Here is an 18,392-nt window from a genome sequence, read left to right as displayed (position 1 = left end):
ATCTTTTGACTGCTGGCGAACAGCGTGACGTTAGCCTATAAAGAACGTAATCATCTGATAAACTGCGATTTCAGAGGGATCAGGAGAGTCGTCTACACCATTTCTCTACTTTCAACACCACTGCACTTGTCACAAGGGAACTTCGGAAGTGTGTCGACGTCTATCGCGATTTGTAACTAAAAGTGAAGCATGATTGCGTGAGTTGAAAGAAAATTAACTGTGGTGTTGTTCCTTGTGGTAAGCAGATACCGCATCCGTGTGAACCAAGAGTTTCGTTTAAAGAACTATAAAAGCAGCTACCGCGTTCGTCTGCCCTGTATTTCTATATTTACGTCAACAAGAACCCCTCGAATTCGAGTGGAAACACAATTAAACAGAGGCTTAGACTGAGGGCTTCCCGTTACGGAAACTCGAACGAAACCTCAACAAAAACCTCACATAGAAAAATCGTAGAAAAATAAATAATTTAACCACGAAATGTGATAAGATGAACAAAGTTCCGTAAAGAAGCGAAAGAAAGAAGAAGAAGCAGCCGCGAAGGCAAATCGTTCTCGCCTCCCTCCTCTTGCTCCGCTCCGCGTCATGGGTGATTAATCAGAAACCTAAAATTTCAAATTCGTCATTTCATAGTGGAGTCTTCTATCCTGACAGTACTCTACATACATGCTTTTGTGCTCCCGCATCCAGTACCACCTCCGCGTATGCGCCACGGTAACAAATGTTGTCGTCGTTGTCCCCGACGTCGCAGCATTACATAGATCATCACGATGACGACTATGATGAGTCAATAATAACAGCTGGGTCTAATCAGAATGTCTCTTTGAAATTATCTGACAACAAATTTAAGCAATAGCAATTATAATCTAATAGTTCTAATCAGTTTTAAATTATTTTGCCCTCCGTGCCCAGGTGATAGTTGTGCTTAGAACCTCGGTAAAATCGCAAGGTATAAATCAAAACAGTCTTCGATAAGGGCGAATTAACCATGAACGGTCTCAGTCTAAGCGAACTTTGCTGCCTATTCTGTTGTCCTCCTTGTCCTTCAAGGATAGCAGCCAAGCTAGCATTTCTGCCCCCGGAACCTACGTATTCCTTTACGGAAGATGAGACATCGAGCTCGAAATTCACCATAGCATTATCTGAGAGAGCAGAGTGGCAGTACACCGAACGAGAAAAAGAATCCGTGGAAGGTTTCTATGCACGTACGTCACGAGGGAACCGAATAGCCTGCTTGTTTGTAAGGTGCTCAGCTACTGCGAGATTCACAATACTTTTTTCTCATGGAAATGCTATCGACCTCGGTCAGATGTCAAGCTTTTATTTAGGTCTTGGCTCGAGGATAAACTGCAATATATTTAGTTATGATTATTCCGGCTATGGAGTTTCTGGCGGAAAACCATCAGAAAAAAATCTGTATGCAGATATAGATGCTGCGTGGCATGCCCTCAGAACTAGGTATGGAATCAGTCCAGAAAACATCATCCTGTATGGTCAGAGCATCGGTACTGTGCCTACTGTCGATTTAGCCGCAAGGTATGAAGTTGGGGCTGTTGTTCTTCATTCCCCGCTGATGTCCGGGATGCGTGTAGCCTTTCCTAACACTAAGAGAACTTGGTTCTTCGATGCCTTTCCTAGGTAACTAAAATAATTTCATTTTATGTATAGATTTTTATCAACTAGTTCTTCAACTGGCTTATTTTGAATTGATAAAGAGATTGGTTCCTGGTGAAACAAATGGAATAAAAATAAATTTCAATTTGTGACATGCTGAGAGAAGGGAGAAAGTTGTGAGAAAGTTGCTTGCATTTCTTCATATTATTAGGACTATTAATATATGTGATGGCCAATTTAATTTTAAGGATACATTCAGAATGAGCATGGGAGCTAGAGGGGGAATGAGAATCGTGGAGCATTTACTAGATCAATTGACTATTGGATGTGAAATTCTAATTGGCTTTGAGTGCGGAGAATCCCTAATTTATGTAAAATCTTCTTATTGCAGTATAGACAAAGTTCCCAAGGTAACGTCGCCTGTCCTAGTGATTCATGGTACCGAAGATGAGGTCATAGATTTTAGCCACGGCCTAGCAATTTACGAGAGATGCCCGAGAGCTGTGGAACCTTTGTGGGTCGAGGTAAGCGGCAGAATTCTGATACTATAGAGAGATCTTGGCCTTTCTAAAAATTTGTTTTACTGTCAATGAATTTCACTGCTTATTATCTAGTTCTCAATGAGCTATTCTGCACCCTTACAAACCTCTGTAGCAATGTGAGGTTACTAAAACATATTGTGTTTGCAATTAGAGGTGCTCGTTTAAAACTTTGTTTTATGCAGAAGCATGACATATATGTGCTCTACCCAAAAGACACAAGATATTTTCTTTAAGCTATAGCAAAGTCTCTCTACCTCGCAAACACATAAGCATACCGAATAAACGGTGAAAAGCTCGACAGTTTGACTGAAAATACTGACTTCCAGGAAGTTGTCGATTGAATAAATACGATAATTATAACAGGAGCAAAAAATAGAAAGTCATTAGCAAAAGCTGTTTCAGTTTTGGATAAGATTTTGATAAGAACTCTGTTACGATAACGTAAATGCAGCTATCTGATCTCAATCTTTGTCGGCAGTTAATACTTAACTTTGAAATACAATAAGCAAATCAATTTTTGAGATTTTTTTTTTTTAATTTCTATGTATAAATCGAAGTAAATCTTGTTACCGATCAAGTAGTTTTAATTAGTGAACATACCCGTTGGAACATACCATTTTTTATTTATTTAAAAAAGTTGTTTGTATGCAGGGAGCAGCGTAATGTTTGAGTTTTTTATCTTATCTCCAACACTCTGCAAAATCTTTCTTCGTTATTCAGACGAATTCAGTGTAATCAGATTTCTGATGAAGTATGTCTTGACTCATCATTTTTGTTGATAAACTACTAAATGTTAAGGTATTTACTCCAATTTTGAATTTCAGGGAGCAGGCCATAACGACGTTGAACTTTACAATCAGTATTTGGAGCGACTAAAGCAGTTTGTAAGTGTGGAGTTGGTCAACTGACGGCGACTAAGCCTCTCCCAGGGTCAGGGGGGGCAAGTGGGAGGGCATGTTCGTGTGGTGAATCAAGGTGGCCACTCAGTTTCTAACAACTCAAATACTACGAGTTCGATCTCTACCACATCTCCTACAGAGAAACTCCTATAGCAATCGCTCTCCGCAGGGGAGGCTGCCCTTGCTCTTCCCTGTGATCAGGATCCTTCGCCGTTATCGAATGACGAGGTATTCTACTACCACGAGGAAAAATCTGCAGCTACAAAAACAGTAGTGAATAAAGAAGAAAGAGAAACGTCTTCTCTTTGTGAAAGAAGACGCAAAGAGCCTATGCAGTTGGAGAAACTATCAACAAAACTGCGCACAGCATCCGATCCTGGTGGAGTTTCAACCAGAGAAGAAACGCGGCCCATTGAAGCCGATGTAAATAAAGATAGGGTCAAAAAGTGCCAGGAAATTGATGGGCGAAAAAATTCAAAGAAAGAAAGTTCGACTGACTGTGAGTGTGGCGGAAAAAAGTCTTATAGCGTCCAAACAGGAAACTTTAGCCTCGTTAAAATTCAGATTGAAACTTGTCCCCAGTTGACTGATAAAAACTGCCAACCTTCCGCAAATGCCTGTTCAATATCTACGTGCAAAACTGGTTTCAACCCGAAGTTTAAAAATAAAAGTGGGATTGCCAATCGAGCTACCTACAATTCCACGGAACCAGAAACGGAAAATAATTTCAAAAAAATTAATAAAAGCGGAAACAGGCATTGCGGAAATAAATCTATCCCTCAAAATGGGTCTAAATTTACAAAGTCAAAGTCTGCCGCAGCAAAAACTAGTAAAAAAGATGCGCAGCAGAGTGTCAAGTCTTTGGAAAAGTGTAAGAGCTGCGAAAAAATAGAATCGCTCGATAAACCGTCATTGGCTTGTAAAAAACCTCCTTGCAGTCCATTTAAGAAGCTGAAACGATCTTCGCTGACAATTGAGCCTGATAAAATAACCGTTAATTTGTCAAAGTATTCGCCTTGCGCGAGCAGATTGGCAGCAAGTTCTAAAATACTTACGAGCACATCTCCAACTAGCCCCGAAAGTCCGCTGAGGGCTGTACGCTCGAGAAGTCCGTCAAACTTTGACAACCGTTTGGCGAGAGATGTTAGTATTGAAAAATCGACTATTCAGGCTAGTCTGTCTCTGAACATCCAGCAGTATCAAAAGTCGAACTCAGCACCCCGAAGCAAAAGTGTAGGAGATAGTTGCGTTACATCACCCACAAGTGAAGAAACGACGACTAGTTATTCTCCCACTAGTACAGAAATACTTTTCTTAGAGGAAGCTACTAGCATGCTAGAAAGTCGTACCTCGTTCAATACTAAGGGTACAGATGCTCACATCAACAGCCTGGCTAAATGCGCTCAAAAGGCGCGGAAGATTACTCTTGAAACAAAGTGTTAATAGGATCACTCTATAAGGAGACGCTTATATTATAAATAATTAACTGGTGAGTATCTTTTTTTTTGTAACAACAAAATTTAAATTCACTTCAAATATCTTGCTGGGTGCTTTGTCATCATAATTAATATTAAATATGGTAATTGGATTGCATTGCATCTGAATAGTCCCTAGACAAAAGTATTCGTCGGCGACACCCAGCTACACTGAAAATGCGATTGAAAATGGAATAAATGTGAATGTAATTGTTTAGATTCGTGAATGAGAGAAAGAAAAAGCGTAATTTTTTTTTCAAATGGTGAATTTGTCAATGTATTAATTATTACGTGTCACGTCAATGCGGCAAAAGACGCTTAAAAATAAGAAAAGAAAAAAGAATACAGAAAGGAGAATGAATATTGTAATTAAATAAACTATTGATGAGGGAGCGCAAGCTTAATATTAGGGAGTAAAAAGTGATTTTGATTTGCTAAAACAAAAAAACTAAGAGAAAAAATGTTTCTACTACTCGTTGTTAGATTTTTTACCAGAAAGCTAAAAATCGTGGCTATATAAATCCTATTTGAAACAAATCAATTCCTCCTTTGTAGTTGTGAGAATATTAAGAATAATTTTAATCATGTAATAAACTATAATATAAGAAAGCATTTATGCTTCGAATGAACTTCCTTCTCACATCCTCTATCTAAAATGAACTGATATGATCATTTCCGTCGTCTACAGTAATTTTATTGTGAAATTTAAAAGTTTAGGGGGGAAAAATATGCATTTTACTATTTCCATTTTATAGCAATTAGTGAAAGTACATAAAAGCGAGAAATAAGAATAAGATAAAGGTAAAATAAATGAATTTGTTCAAATGAATAATTAATTGAAACAAAGACCTGATGAAAAGACTTCTATGAAAATGGCGAAATGAATTTTCGATTGGGTTGATCCTTTTTTCTTCGTTTTTTCATTGTTCGTAACGTAGTAAAGTTCTCCGATCTAACGTCGCATAGTGAAAAAGCCCACCACCAAATATACATAAAATAAATCACAGCAATTGCAAATCTTCCAACATAGTAAATTATATAACTATAGATATTGTTCTTAGAAGTTTATATGATACGATGATCGCTATTCATTGTGGTGACGAAGATATAATAAAAGTAAGATATAATAAAAGTAGGTTGTAACAAGAAGTTGTATTAAACTACAGTGGCTGATGCGACGTCGTGTCTTATCCAAGAGTGAAAGAATAAATAATAATAATAATAATAATAATAATAATCATGATAGTGATGATAACGATAATGATTACCTACCTATATAGTTATGTACACGAAATAATAACGACAAAGCAAATAGCTAGAGACAATATAAACTGCCAAATTCGAAATATTACGAAGATGATTTATGGATAACGCATATACATATACTCTAGGTGACGTGTGGAAAGAAAAATAAAAATATTAATATTAACAAATCAAATTGAAAAATGAAAGATTATCATTGCAATTACTTATTAGTGTTGCTCTTTTAGTTGAAAATCTTGTTATTTTTTTTTATGTACATCACATACATTCGTATGTGATTTTTACTTTGAAAATTTGAATCGGTATATTGCGTCATTGGTTTATCAATTATCATCGGCTGCGTCACAACTATTCAATTCTTATCATCGCAAACCAGCGTGTTATTATTATCTTATTGTTGTTGTTATTATAATACGTTGAAAAAATATTAAATTGAAAAAAAAAATGATTAATAGGTCGCGTTAATTATTTCAGCAGTGAAAAAAAACCAATCGTGTGTTTTAATTAATTAATGTTTTTAGCTACTTAAAACGATACACTTCATTATGTAATGATAAAAATAAAAATAATGAGAAAAAAATAAATAAATCAACTTTTTTAGGATAGCGATTTTAAACACACAAATTGACATGACAGGGAGACGTTACCACCAGTTGTGGACTTTTATTTTTGCGCAATCACCCGCCTAAAATTTTCATGGTCTTCAATTGGTGCAGGGCGCATTTTCTCTGATATGTCAATACTTGCCTGTCTTTAAAGATGATTATTATCGTTGTCAAAAGAAAATATAATTGCGCTGTGATAAAAACGCAGGATTATTTTTTCATTTTTCAAAGGGGATGTGCAATTTTTAATAGTGAAAGGTAAAAACTGTGAAAAACTTCAACTGAAACACTATCTAGAAAAAAATGTAATCAAGTAGATCGGAATGATAATTACTTGGTTAAAGAAAAAAATGTAAGAATAATTCATGAGCGCATCCCTGGATACAAGGTATTTAGCATTTCTGTAAATCATTTTTAATATGAATAAAAATTAAAACGATACGTCAGTAACAAGCCTTCGTAATTCCTACCTAGTCTTCGGATAAGCAAAATAAAAAATAGCAGTTATTTAACACGGAGAGACATTGATCTGTAGATAATTGGAAAAAATTTGACAATGTAACAAGTAAATAATGATCTATTTCAGAATTGCACCAAAGTACGCATACATTATATTCTTTTTTAACGTGATCAAAGCTGATATATACCTTTCACAAATAACCCGTCCCGTACAGCAGCCATTCCGTAAATATTTGCATCTTATGTTCTTTAGAAATTCCGTTGCCCACATTCTTGCTTATCAGGTCATCCAAGATCAGCTTCTCTTCTTCGTCAAGTTCTTCTAGCGGGTCGAGCGCACTGACTACCATGCTCGGAAGAATAACGTCGTAATACAAAAAGATCTGTTCGATAATGGATGCGAAGAAATTGATGAGTATACAAAACTGCAACTGTCATCGTACATCAAACGCACGGATCTGCATACCTACCTTGTTGTGAAAAGTATTGTACACTAGACAGGGACTTGAAGATCCCGTAGCGATGCTATATTTGCCCGTGCAAAAAGCCCTAACTGGTTCCTCGAATTGAAAACGGACACTGTGCTTTTGTTGGTCGAGTATGTAGGTCTGTCCATCCCACGCGCATGCAACTATCTCGTCCGTTCCGTCACCGGTAACGTCTAATTGACAGAGTGCGAATATTTGGTGGTCCACCTGCATAGCCCTAGGTACGCGGGGGGAAATGTGATTCGAGTTAGAGGTTGAAAAAATTTTCGGGCAAAAGATTTTTAGACTCACCATAAAATTACTTCATCCTGAACGAGCATAATTGTCCCATCTAAAGTAGCGAGAGCGTAAGGCTTACCCTTATTAGTTTTTTCGCCAGAATCACGCCGCTCGCATCCGGGGCTGCGCTCTTTTGTATCGGGATCGTTATAGTTTTCGGTATGATAGTCGAGAGATGGTGAAAAATCCCTATGTGTTGGAAGAATCGACTTCTTATCTGGCTTGATGTCAAACTCTCCAAGAACAACATTACCGCCGACAAGGTTGCCGTCAACAGTGTCAATGTCCTGTGTAGCGAGCTTGGTGTAAAACCTGACGGGTTTATTATCTTTTTCGAGGATTTCCTTTTTACCGTAATTACCGGTAGCGTCGAGACTGGATTTTCGCATTTCTAGCAGCGAATAATTTCGCTCAAATTCTAACGACGACGCTTTTAGCTCACCGGTACTCAGCTGGCGATCGTCTGAGAGAATCTGTTCCTTTTCCGATATAATTTTACCCGCAAACCTCAATGTCTCACATTCCAAAGGCGATACAAACTCTTCCTTACTGGGCTCTAAGTCTCCAAGAATTTCGGTTGAAATGTTCGGATTTCTCATTCTGGATATACCCAAGGTCTGGTAGTCGACGCAACTCGCTGCCACCTCACTGTTCGTTATCGAAGAGTCCGAATCGTTGAAATTAGACTCTTCAGGGTTACATTTTATCCTCATAAAAGTCCCGCCAGGCTGTGCGACCAGCAAAGTTGGTGTTCCGTCACCCGTGTGCTGGAATTATCACAATCTTCGATAAAAGTTGCACTTTCACAGCTCCAAAGGACAAATTTGAAGCTACGCACCTGCAAAGTTACCGTACCGATTTGATCGGTGCATTCCCATTTGTTAAGTCCAACCAGCCTCCCGGTTCCAAGTTCCGCGTTACTGGACCATCTGTACGACCTGACTACGCGATCAGTAAGACCTAGGATCAATTCCATAGCCCCGTCTTTGTCAATATCTGCAAGGAGCACCACTTTCGTATTCGTAGGTATCCTCTGTACATAAACGCACTCCATTTTTCCCGAGGGTTCATTAGTTTCGCCCCCGCTATCCAACTGATCAGAACTCATTGAGTTCATCATACTGCCCATGCCTGTTGCTACGTCAACGGTAACCGTTGGTCCTAGGAAAAATTCATTTAAGGTATCCAAAGGAATTCAAAGTATAAAAAAATTGTGGTAAAATATACCGGATTGTTCTTGAGGTATGAACTCTTTTATCGCAGGTGGAATTCCCGGTGAGCTGAGAGATATTGTAGGATTAACCGGACGAGGGCTGTAGAATATGTGGACCCAACCATCTCCACAAATTACGACCAAAGCGTTTCTGCCATAGTTGAAAATATCTCCTATTGTAAGACTAGTAATCAGACCCAAGCCTGTTATCTTCTGCCATAAATCTGACCCCTGAAACAAGGGTTAACTTGTGACAGAAAAAGAGCAATGGCTTTCAACTACTCCTGCTTGGCAAAATTCTTAGATAGAAGATCGTCGGCCCTCCCAGCCAATTTCACACTTACTTTAAATATATATAGCTCTCCCTCTGCAGTCCCAACAACCAATTCATTGTCACCGTCATTGTCAACATCTCCGATGGACATCCCATGTCTGAACACAGTCCCAGGAAGGTCCCATTGTATGCGTTTGACAAAGCTTACCGCCCTCATCTCAAAGATTATGATTTTCTCTTTTGTTCCTTAATATTAAGCTACGGAAGATCTCAAGATATTCAAAGGTATCCTATGCTCTCGTATCATGGGGTTCAGCACCTGCCAACGGCTTGGGGGCCAGACTATGCAAGTTGCTTTTGCAGTTACTAAGCCAAGGGAAATAGGTCCAAAGGTGTTGGAGTCCATAGAATGCCCGGTGTGGTCACCTTCCACCCAACAGTGACCCTCCGGAACCTGACAATTGCAAACATGTTGAATAGATGAAGAGTCTGAACCAGGACCAGATGAAAATGAAAACTGGCAATAATTTGGGAATGGAAATACCTGTACAAATTCTGTCTTGTATCCGATTGTATTTACAATATCGCCAGGGACACCAACAATGCGTTTTATCAATTTCTGTTTAGGGAACTTTGGCGAGCTAAAAGAAATGATATCTCCACGTTCAATTTTATACCCGCGAATAGCCCAGCGATTTAGGTAGACATAATCAACCTCTTCAAGATTTGGATTTAAGGCTGGCTGCATCGAAATACCCTCGACTCGAGCCACATACCCAACCGTATCCAGATACGTTATCCCTATAGGAATGCCTATGAGGACGTTACGCAGAAAGGGCGGTAACCCCATGAAATCAAAGCTACCAAAGCGCAGATGACCTTTCACCTTTGCAATAATAAATACTTGCAGATTCGTCAATATTTTGTGACCAACAAGTCGTTGTACTTGGAACGGACCTTGTATGTAGAATCGTAAGCTGATCCCGTCTTTGGATTTTTAGTTTCTTCTATATCACATAGTATATTTATGTATGTATAAGACGTGGTTGTGAAAAAGCTCGACGACGTCCAAGCTGTTGGTGAATTACGGGCAACAATATGATAACCCCTGAATATCAATAAATCATAAGCAACAATAAACATGTAACAAATGAATCAAAAAAATGAAAACATGTCGTCCCCTGTTGCGCAAGCGTAATTGTGGTAGGTTCGAGGTGTCGCCACATTTGTGATAGGGAATCAGTATCAAAATGGCTTCGGGCGTGAGGTGAGCATTTGTAATATTTTATTAATCATATGTATTACGCATTTACAAGGTGATTCTACATCTGCTAAATTCAACGCTTCTAGGGACTATTTGGAATAAAATTTTGAATGATTCATTGTTTGAGAAATTTAAACAGTACCGTAATTTTAAAGATCAATGTAGCTGCGGAGACGGTTTTCTGCGCTGACGTGTCTCACTAGCCGGTAGTTATTGCTCACTTTTGACCTCATACAGATCGTAGTTTTCGTAAAAACAGCGTCTTGCTTAGTTTACACTGATCTGTTTTCATCGCTCACTTTAACCTTGTGGCTTTAATTCTCCCGATTCATTTCTCCACCCGTATAAAACGTCGAACACCGGCTTTCTGTAGCAGACCTAAACTCCATCCGGCCAAACATCCGGCGATGGTTAATTCATCAAAAAAATTCGAAATATGAATGCTGCGGTATCAGCTGACCCCTCAGTAACAGATTAATCGATTAGTTATCAAGAAGAGAATTTCTCAATAGTTCCATGCAGTTAAAGCACGTATATGATAATCAGAATAAACTCCTCATCCCATAAACAAACATTTGACAAGACTTAGTGTTTGCGCTGCTGCGCAATCTAATCTTGAGGGTGTAATACCTGCACTGTTACCAGACCAAAGTTAATTATCATGAACAGTAGACTGCAAACATGCTTAATGTCACAAAAATGTTTTTCACTTCATAGATTTGGTCTCCTGGCAGCACTTTGCTGTTTATATTTTGCCAGTGCTGTCGATAGAAATAATTTCAAAACATGCGAACAGAGCAGCTTTTGCCGGTAAGTATAGACAATACCAAAAGTAGTGTCTGAAACCTGTTGGAATATTTGTATCTTCATGTTAACTAACCGTTTATAGTCGCTGTCGGAAAGTCGAACCTGGCAAGACGCCTTACAAGCTACTGGATACAGTTGAAATTGGAGAGACAGAATTTAATGGCGAATTATTCAACAAGGACACAGGTGTGTTTTATACTCTGCGGTTGACCGGGCTGGCAGATAATACATTCAGAGTTCAAATAAATGAGAAAAATCCTCTGCATCCAAGATACGAAGTGCAAGGGGCGCTTCAGGGTGATCCTGTACCTGCCAAAATAAAGGTGCTGGAGAGAACTGCCGAGTACATCGTTCTGGGCAATGAGAATAATTCTAAGGCTAAACTGATATTTGATCCACTTAGGATCGACCTATTCTTAGGGGACAAACTAGTTATATCCGTCAATGCCAGAGGACTAATGCGCTTTGAACATCTACGGACCAAATCGCAACCGTTGGTTATAATTCTCTATAAAAGTTAGCTGTCTGATATTTTGCTACTAGAATATAGGTGAAAAAAATAATTTCCATTTTATAGAACAGCAGAAGGCGAAGGGGGAGAGAAATCTGCTGAAAGTAACCCAGAATACCCTGGAGATGATGCAGAGTCAGATCCTGGTGCATGGGAGGAGAATTTCAAATCACATCATGACTCAAAGCCCTTTGGGCCTGAGGCTGTTGCTATGGATTTCAGTTTCTTTGGGGCAGAAAATGCTTTTGGAATTCCTGAACATGCAGGAAGTTTTGCACTGAAATCAACGAAGAAATCAGATCCTTATAGGCTTTACAATCTCGACGTTTTTGAGTACGAAATTGATGATTTCATGGCGCTGTATGGAGCAATTCCAGTCCTGTATGGTCACGGGTGAGTTTTTATTGTCATTCTTCACCCAGCTGTGATGAAATGATGGCAAAAAACAGAAGATCACAGTCTCGTTTAACTTTGTAGAAAAGACGTAACAACAGGAGTCTTTTGGCAAAATGCAGCTGAAACTTGGGTTGATATAACCTCAAATTCTGACAACAATGTTGTCGAAAGTATAGTCAAATTTGTTTCTGGATCAACCAAAGACCCACAGGTCGATGCTCACTTCATGTCCGAATCAGGCGTCGTTGATATTTTTCTAATGCTGGGTCCCAAGCCACTCGACGTCTTCAGACAATTTACCCGACTTACCGGAACCGCACCTCTGCCACAGGTGATTAAGCAACCCTTGTGGAACTCTAGAAATTATTAGCAATAATAAAAGCTACAAATATCTTCCACAGATTTTTGGTCTAGGGTACCACCAATGTCGATGGAATTATAACGACCAAGATGACCTTCGAAACATAGCAGAAACTTTCGACAAATATGATATGCCTGTAGATGCGATGTGGCTAGACATTGAATACACCGATAGCAAGAAATACTTCACTTGGGACACGCGCAGGTTTTCAGAACCTTTAGAAATGATTCGTAATTTGACAGACAAAGGAAGGAAGCTTGTTGTTATCATAGATCCACATATAAAGAGGGACTCCAACTATTTTTTGCATAATGAAGCAACTGCGCGCGGCTACTATGTTAAGCACAGAGATGGCAAAGACTACGAAGGATGGTGCTGGCCTGGAGCATCATCTTACCTAGACTTTTTCGATCCTGTTGTAAGAGAATATTACATGGAACAGTATAGCCTTGATAAATTCCAAGGAACTACTAATGACGTTTATTTGTGGAACGATATGAATGAACCAAGCGTTTTTAACGGCCCTGAAGTCACTATGCCGAAAGATCTGGTGCATCATAATGGATGGGAACACAGAGATGTTCACAATATCAATGGTCTCATGTTCACCTCAGCTACACATGAGGCTCTCTTCAAGAGGTAGTGTACATGTGTGTTCTGGAATTCCGAAATCTGGCCGTGGTTCGTATTTGAAATACAGTATCTTTAGTTTTTCACTATTCCAAAATTATTGTTTAGGTCCGGCGGGTCTCTACGTCCTTTTGTTTTAACCCGGGCATTTTTTGCGGGATCCCAGAGATTTGGTGCGTTGTGGACGGGAGATAATTCCGGGGAATGGAGTCATTTGAGAATCTCCTTTCCCATGTGTCTATCGTTGGCTGTATCTGGGTATTCATTTTGTGGAGCAGACATAGCAGGCTTCTTCAAAAATCCAGATGTTGAGCTATTCACGAGATGGAATCAGGCCGCTGCCTGGCTGCCCTTCTTCCGTCAGCACTCTCATATTGAGACCAAACGTAGAGAACCTTGGACATTTGGGGATCAGACTACGGCAATTATCAGAGAGAATCATAGAAAACGCTATTCATATCTTCCTTTATGGTACACGCTGTTCAGGGAACATGAAATTACTGGCTCTCCAGTAATCAGACCAATCTGGGCTCACTATCCCACTGAATCTCAGGCTTTTACCATTGACGACCAATTGCTTGTCGGGGATTCTCTTCTCGTTCGTGGAGTTCTGGAACAAGGTGTTAGTGAAGTTAGCGTTTATTTCCCTGGAGAGGGTAAAGTCAACTGGTACGATATCGATACAATGAAAGTATACAAACACGCTGGAGCCTTGAGCATACCGGTAACCATGGACAGAATCCCAGTATTCCAGAGGGGAGGAAGCATTGTTCCCAAGAAAAATAGGCCACGCAGAAGTACTGTTGCCATGAAGGACGATCCGTATACTCTGATTGTTGTGGCAGATGATGCTGGACAGGCTTCTGGCACCTTGTATATCGATGATGAAACCAGTTTCGAATATCGCCATGGAAAATACCTTTACATTAAATTCACCTTAGATGGAAAAAAACTGACCTCCAGTCTAATCGACAAACTGGCTACTTACAATACCAAGAGTTGGCTAGAGAGAGTAGATGTCGCTAATCCACCTAAAGGCATTAAATCGGCAAAGTTAACTTCTAAGAGTGAGTAGAATAGGCATCCCAGTATGTCAGTAGTATTTACTTGGATGGAACTTTACCGATGGAACCTATTATTTTCAGATCTAGGCGTCATCGATTTGGATGCTAAATACAACCCTGCGAACAACGTCCTTACTATCCGTAAGCCTGGAGTCAACATGGGAGAGAGCTGGAGCATAGAATTAATCAACTAGTTATGAACTCAAATTCAATTCATGATAGTATAAAAATATATCTGCATATGTCACAGCAGAGAAATGTCATTACAGTTTCTAGATCATTCCTCGAAAATATACATACCTAGATGCAATATTGCAAGTATGACAGTGAGTTAAAGTAAATAGATGTGTGATCGGTATCGTGATTTACACTTTTTTATCAATAAACACACCGGACCATATCTTTGAAGCAAGTTGTGTAATGCTGTGTTGGATTTACCATTAAGATGATAAAAACACATTGAAATTATACATATGTATATGGCACATTGAAATCAACGATTCCTCCCTCCCAAACTTTTGCGTCAACATCGGCCCTCAGGATTCTCAGAGTCGAGAGTAAAAATAACTTATCCCTGAACGGTGGCGTCATCAGTGGGGTTACCGGCGAGTTCCGACGTAACCTCAAGTTCAATTTGAGCACTCGTTCCTTTTGACGTTTTCAGGCTAGATTAGCAACAAGCGTTGGTAATTGTCATTGCAGTGAAGGTAGAAAATCTACGCTAAAATTAGGAATCATGGAAAGATGAGCAAATGTTTGAAGTACATTCAATCGGCAACCCAAGCTGAAATATTGCTATTATAGATAATGGCTGGAAACTTTTGGCACAGTTCTCATCAGTAAGTTCAACCGCAACTTGAAATACAGCTGTAGGGACAAGTGTCACAGTTATCTGGTAACGTTCTGTCATTTGTTCCAGCCAACAATGGTTACTTGATAAACAGGATCTTGTTAGAGAACGGCAACATGATCTTTCCATTCTTTCTGAAGAGGAATATCAAAAACTTTTCATTTTTTTTTCTAACCGTAAGTCAGTAACGAGTTTTTTCTATTGCCTTCACATGCTCATTGCAGTGTACTTGATTTTCATTGTATTTTCTAGTTATACAGATACTGGGAGAGCAGCTGAAGCTGAGACAACAAGTTATAGCTACTGCTACGGTCTATTTCAAGAGATTCTATGCCCGCAACAGCTTGAAATGTATCGATCCACTTCTTTTAGCTCCAACCTCTGTCTTTCTTGCTTCAAAGGTTGAAGAATTTGGAGTGATATCCAACACTAGACTCATAACAACTTGTCAGACCGTTGGTGAGTCTTTTATTATTCGGTGACAAGAAAGTACCAATTACAGAGGTTGTGCTTTGCAAAAACATCTCTAAAATGTCCATAATTACCTCTCTTTTACAGTGAAGAATAAATTCAACTATGCCTACTCCCAGGAATTTCCATATAGAACGAATCACATTCTGGAATGTGAATTCTATCTTCTAGAACATCTCGACTGTTGCCTAATTGTTTATCAGCCATATCGTCCACTTTTAACCCTTGTGCAGGATGTCGGACCAGATGATCAGTTGCTCACTTTGGCATGGCGTATTGTGAACGATAGCTTGAGAACAGATGTCTGTCTTTTATATCCCCCCTATCAAATTGCCATAGGTAAGACCTGATGTGATCATAGTGGGTTTAATTGGCAAAAATATTCCTCAGTTTTAACGCTTGTATTCTTCTTTTGTTTGAAAACCAGGATGTCTGCAAATAGCCTGCGTGATATTACAGAAGGATCTGAAGTCATGGTTTGCGGAGTTAAACGCCGATATGGAAAAGATACAAGAGATTGCAAGGTACATTATAAACTTATATGAGCTATGGAAAACCTATGATGAAAAAAAAGAGATTCAAGGACTTTTGGCTAAAATGCCTAAGCCAAAGGCAGCTCCGCAACGCTGACATCAACCCACAGCAGATCCTCAGGTCTGGGACTCACGGCAGGACGATCATTTGTACAATTAATCATATGCAAGCTGTTTGAAATTAAAACACGAAAAGTATGTGATAAAAGGATATTTGTAAGAATCAAAAACCCAATTCAAATCGCACCGGGTTTGTTACAAATATTTTATTCTATCATCGACAAAGAATTCAGAGAATTCAATCGTAGCTAAATACATATAAAAAATAACTAGCTAGTAGCAACTCAAAACCTGGCGTCATGCGCCTCCTTTGGAATATCGCTTCCAGAATTTTTTCACATCATCGTGCCCTGCCTTGGTCACGACCATCGTTCGTTTTCTACAAAGAACACACACAGATAAAGAAAGAACTCTAAGTAGTGATCAAGGTGAGAGGAATTAAAACGTTAATTAAACATTTCTTCACCTATCGCTTTGCCAGATGAGAACTTGCGTCGTCAGCGCGTGATCTCTAAGCATTTCAAAGTCAGTCTGCGATAAAAACTGACTGTAAAGAACACCTTCTCCAAAGACAAATCGGTTCCTTTCATTTTCCCACAATTTTATTTGGTCTACGATTGTAGGTGGTAAAACGGGTGGTCCCATCGCTATCATTTTGGGATGCGCGTGCTGCTGCAGATACCTTCAGACAAAATTTGAGCCTTGAAAGTGAGCTAAAAAATCAATGATCTACAACAGGAATTTTACCCACCCGACAATTTGTTCAGCTGTGATTCCACTCTTTAGAGCTTGCCGAACAGAATCCCTTGTCAAAATGGACACAACTAAATTTGGAAATCTGTAAAGCATTTCACAGAAAAGTCCCAGTAAAGCAACTTGAAGATTCGAGTTGGTGTATGCGTAGACTCTGTAGTTTGTTTCAACAATGATGTATCCCTCCTTCTCAAGGTCACTGGAAAGTGGCTTGTTTTGACCTGTGGCAATATTCAACGCCAATCTTGTTGGATAGAACCTGAATGGAGTTGAGAAGATTTTCGAGGGAATTGCGGCAAAGTATTATAATGATGGAAGAAGTATTTGTCAAAACGATTACCTGCCAGCCTTACGTTTTCTTTGATAGACAAGACCAAACTCTCTCAAGTGTTGCAGAAACGTCAGTAATCCCTCAGACATCCCTTCTGTGCTGTAATCCTTACCTAATGTAGAAAAATTCAGCTGAAATAGGAACGTCAAACAGTCAACCAGGTCCAGCCCTCTGGCTTCTATGGTGTCTAAATATTGCAGGATAAAGTACCAGACCTGAAATAAAATAGTAGGCTCTAAAACAAATGATGAATCGTTTTGGAGCCTGAGAGACAAAAGTGGTCGAAACTCAATATCAAATTAAAATGTTCTAACAAAAATTACCTGGGACGCAGTGTCTAGAAGCAAAAATTGGAATCCAGCCTGAGTTATCACTGGACTGCCATCGTCCTCATCTCGTTTCATCAACCCAGCGTGTAGTAAAATTCGAACTGCATCGGCGGATATACCTATACAAGTATTTTAAGTTATAGTAACTGATTCGAAGCACAATAACATATTATTTGATTACCTTCTTGCTGCTGGGAGCCAACCATGTAGTGCAGAACGCATTCCCACCTTTCAAGGGCGTATTGATCAAGGAAAGTAACGTCACGAGGTTTGTTGTCGGTTTCTAACTGGCTTGACATGGTCCAGGGTTTGCCGCCTCCAAGTAGAACGACCTTGAGGTTTTTTTTTAACGTAGAGTTCAAGATCCATCCTGGAAGCCCACCGGGAATCGAAGCTTCCCTCCAGATATTGAGCTCGTTGAGAATTTTGACGACTTTTTGGTGCTCATCTGTATGTAGCTTAGAACACCAGGAGGCTATGACAGCCTGTGGAACAGGTTGTTCGACAAACAATAAACGCATAACATAATGTCTAGCGATCTCCGGGAGTTCACGAAAAACGGCGAGGCAAATTGGAGGGTTGTGGTAAAGTTTTTTCAACGTTTCTGCCGGCCTAGTCTTCAGATATTCGTGTAAATTTTTGCTCTGTAGTCCCGTTGGACGCAGTAAGTTCTTCCCACTCAATGCCGTGGACATTTTATAGCTATTTTATCAGCGTTCACATGATATTTTTTCTTCCTTCCTTCCTCCCTTGGGACACTTTTGAGCCTCTTTTAATTCCAACCGTACTTTTTCGTTTACGATCATTCACATACAGCGTTGACCGAAGATTCTATTCTTCGGTCATAATGTGGCATGCATGCAGCGTTCGCTCCTCTGTAGACCATAATTATTAACCACCTAGCGCCATCAACCTGTGTACATC

General features: G+C 39.5%; 7 protein-coding genes across 12 annotated transcripts; 4 read left to right on the top strand and 3 right to left on the bottom strand.

Moving 5' to 3' along the window:
- The first annotated feature begins 68 nt into the window (after positions 1-68).
- On the top strand, positions 69-3,177 carry LOC105688126 (alpha/beta hydrolase domain-containing protein 17B). Its single transcript, XM_012404193.4, has 3 exons — positions 69-1,635; positions 2,003-2,135; positions 2,978-3,177. Exons 1-3 carry the CDS (start codon positions 986-988, stop codon positions 3,059-3,061), a joined length of 867 nt encoding a protein of 288 aa, XP_012259616.1. The 5' UTR covers positions 69-985; the 3' UTR covers positions 3,062-3,177.
- Positions 3,178-3,324: 147 nt separating this feature from the next.
- LOC105687941 lies at positions 3,325-4,772 on the top strand. The gene has a single exon (XM_025747029.2). It carries the CDS (start codon positions 3,383-3,385, stop codon positions 4,493-4,495), a length of 1,113 nt encoding a protein of 370 aa, XP_025602814.2. The 5' UTR covers positions 3,325-3,382; the 3' UTR covers positions 4,496-4,772.
- A 2,182-nt stretch (positions 4,773-6,954) lies between these two features.
- Positions 6,955-9,325, bottom strand: LOC105688133 (KICSTOR complex protein ITFG2-like). The gene is made up of 6 exons (XM_012404204.3): positions 9,179-9,325; positions 8,849-9,065; positions 8,460-8,782; positions 7,634-8,388; positions 7,325-7,559; positions 6,955-7,237 (listed from the first exon to the last, which is right to left on the bottom strand). Exons 1-6 carry the CDS (start codon positions 9,323-9,325, stop codon positions 7,046-7,048), a joined length of 1,869 nt encoding a protein of 622 aa, XP_012259627.2. The 3' UTR covers positions 6,955-7,045.
- A 36-nt stretch (positions 9,326-9,361) lies between these two features.
- On the bottom strand, positions 9,362-10,260 carry LOC105688135 (mitochondrial inner membrane protease subunit 2). 5 transcript variants are annotated; one of them, XM_048658286.1, is made up of 3 exons: positions 9,995-10,260; positions 9,653-9,909; positions 9,362-9,562 (listed from the first exon to the last, which is right to left on the bottom strand). In XM_048658286.1, exons 2-3 carry the CDS (start codon positions 9,854-9,856, stop codon positions 9,362-9,364), a joined length of 405 nt encoding a protein of 134 aa, XP_048514243.1. In that variant the 5' UTR covers positions 9,857-9,909; positions 9,995-10,260. The 5 variants fall into 5 exon arrangements, with proteins under 5 accessions (XP_048514243.1, XP_012259629.2, XP_048514246.1 ...); XM_012404206.3 differs by having other exon boundaries at positions 9,653-9,921; positions 9,995-10,259; XM_048658289.1 differs by having other exon boundaries at positions 9,653-9,921; positions 10,066-10,259.
- Positions 10,261-10,318: 58 nt separating this feature from the next.
- LOC105688132 (neutral alpha-glucosidase AB) lies at positions 10,319-14,611 on the top strand. Its single transcript, XM_012404203.3, has 8 exons — positions 10,319-10,375; positions 11,090-11,182; positions 11,262-11,672; positions 11,757-12,083; positions 12,168-12,417; positions 12,488-13,086; positions 13,186-14,144; positions 14,223-14,611. The coding sequence occupies exons 1-8, from the start codon at positions 10,359-10,361 to the stop codon at positions 14,333-14,335; spliced, it is 2,769 nt and encodes a 922-aa protein (XP_012259626.2). The 5' UTR covers positions 10,319-10,358; the 3' UTR covers positions 14,336-14,611.
- A 125-nt stretch (positions 14,612-14,736) lies between these two features.
- Positions 14,737-16,241, top strand: LOC105687970 (cyclin-C). The gene is made up of 5 exons (XM_012403952.3): positions 14,737-14,980; positions 15,061-15,167; positions 15,244-15,450; positions 15,550-15,801; positions 15,890-16,241. Exons 1-5 carry the CDS (start codon positions 14,949-14,951, stop codon positions 16,090-16,092), a joined length of 801 nt encoding a protein of 266 aa, XP_012259375.1. The 5' UTR covers positions 14,737-14,948; the 3' UTR covers positions 16,093-16,241.
- A 5-nt stretch (positions 16,242-16,246) lies between these two features.
- Positions 16,247-18,340, bottom strand: LOC105687969 (general transcription factor IIH subunit 4). 2 transcript variants are annotated; one of them, XM_012403950.3, is made up of 6 exons: positions 17,650-18,340; positions 17,463-17,587; positions 17,149-17,354; positions 16,807-17,067; positions 16,522-16,737; positions 16,247-16,434 (listed from the first exon to the last, which is right to left on the bottom strand). In XM_012403950.3, the coding sequence occupies exons 1-6, from the start codon at positions 18,161-18,163 to the stop codon at positions 16,353-16,355; spliced, it is 1,404 nt and encodes a 467-aa protein (XP_012259373.1). In that variant the 5' UTR covers positions 18,164-18,340; the 3' UTR covers positions 16,247-16,352. The 2 variants fall into 2 exon arrangements, with proteins under 2 accessions (XP_012259373.1, XP_048514235.1); XM_048658278.1 differs by having other exon boundaries at positions 17,149-17,270.
- Positions 18,341-18,392: the final 52 nt, after the last annotated feature.

Source organism: Athalia rosae, chromosome 7 (genome assembly GCF_917208135.1).
Source record: "Athalia rosae chromosome 7, iyAthRosa1.1, whole genome shotgun sequence".
NCBI classification, from domain to species: domain Eukaryota; kingdom Metazoa; phylum Arthropoda; class Insecta; order Hymenoptera; family Athaliidae; genus Athalia; species Athalia rosae.
The sequence above is the reverse complement of the archived record's forward strand: the minus strand, read 5'-3'. Positions and strand labels throughout refer to the sequence as shown.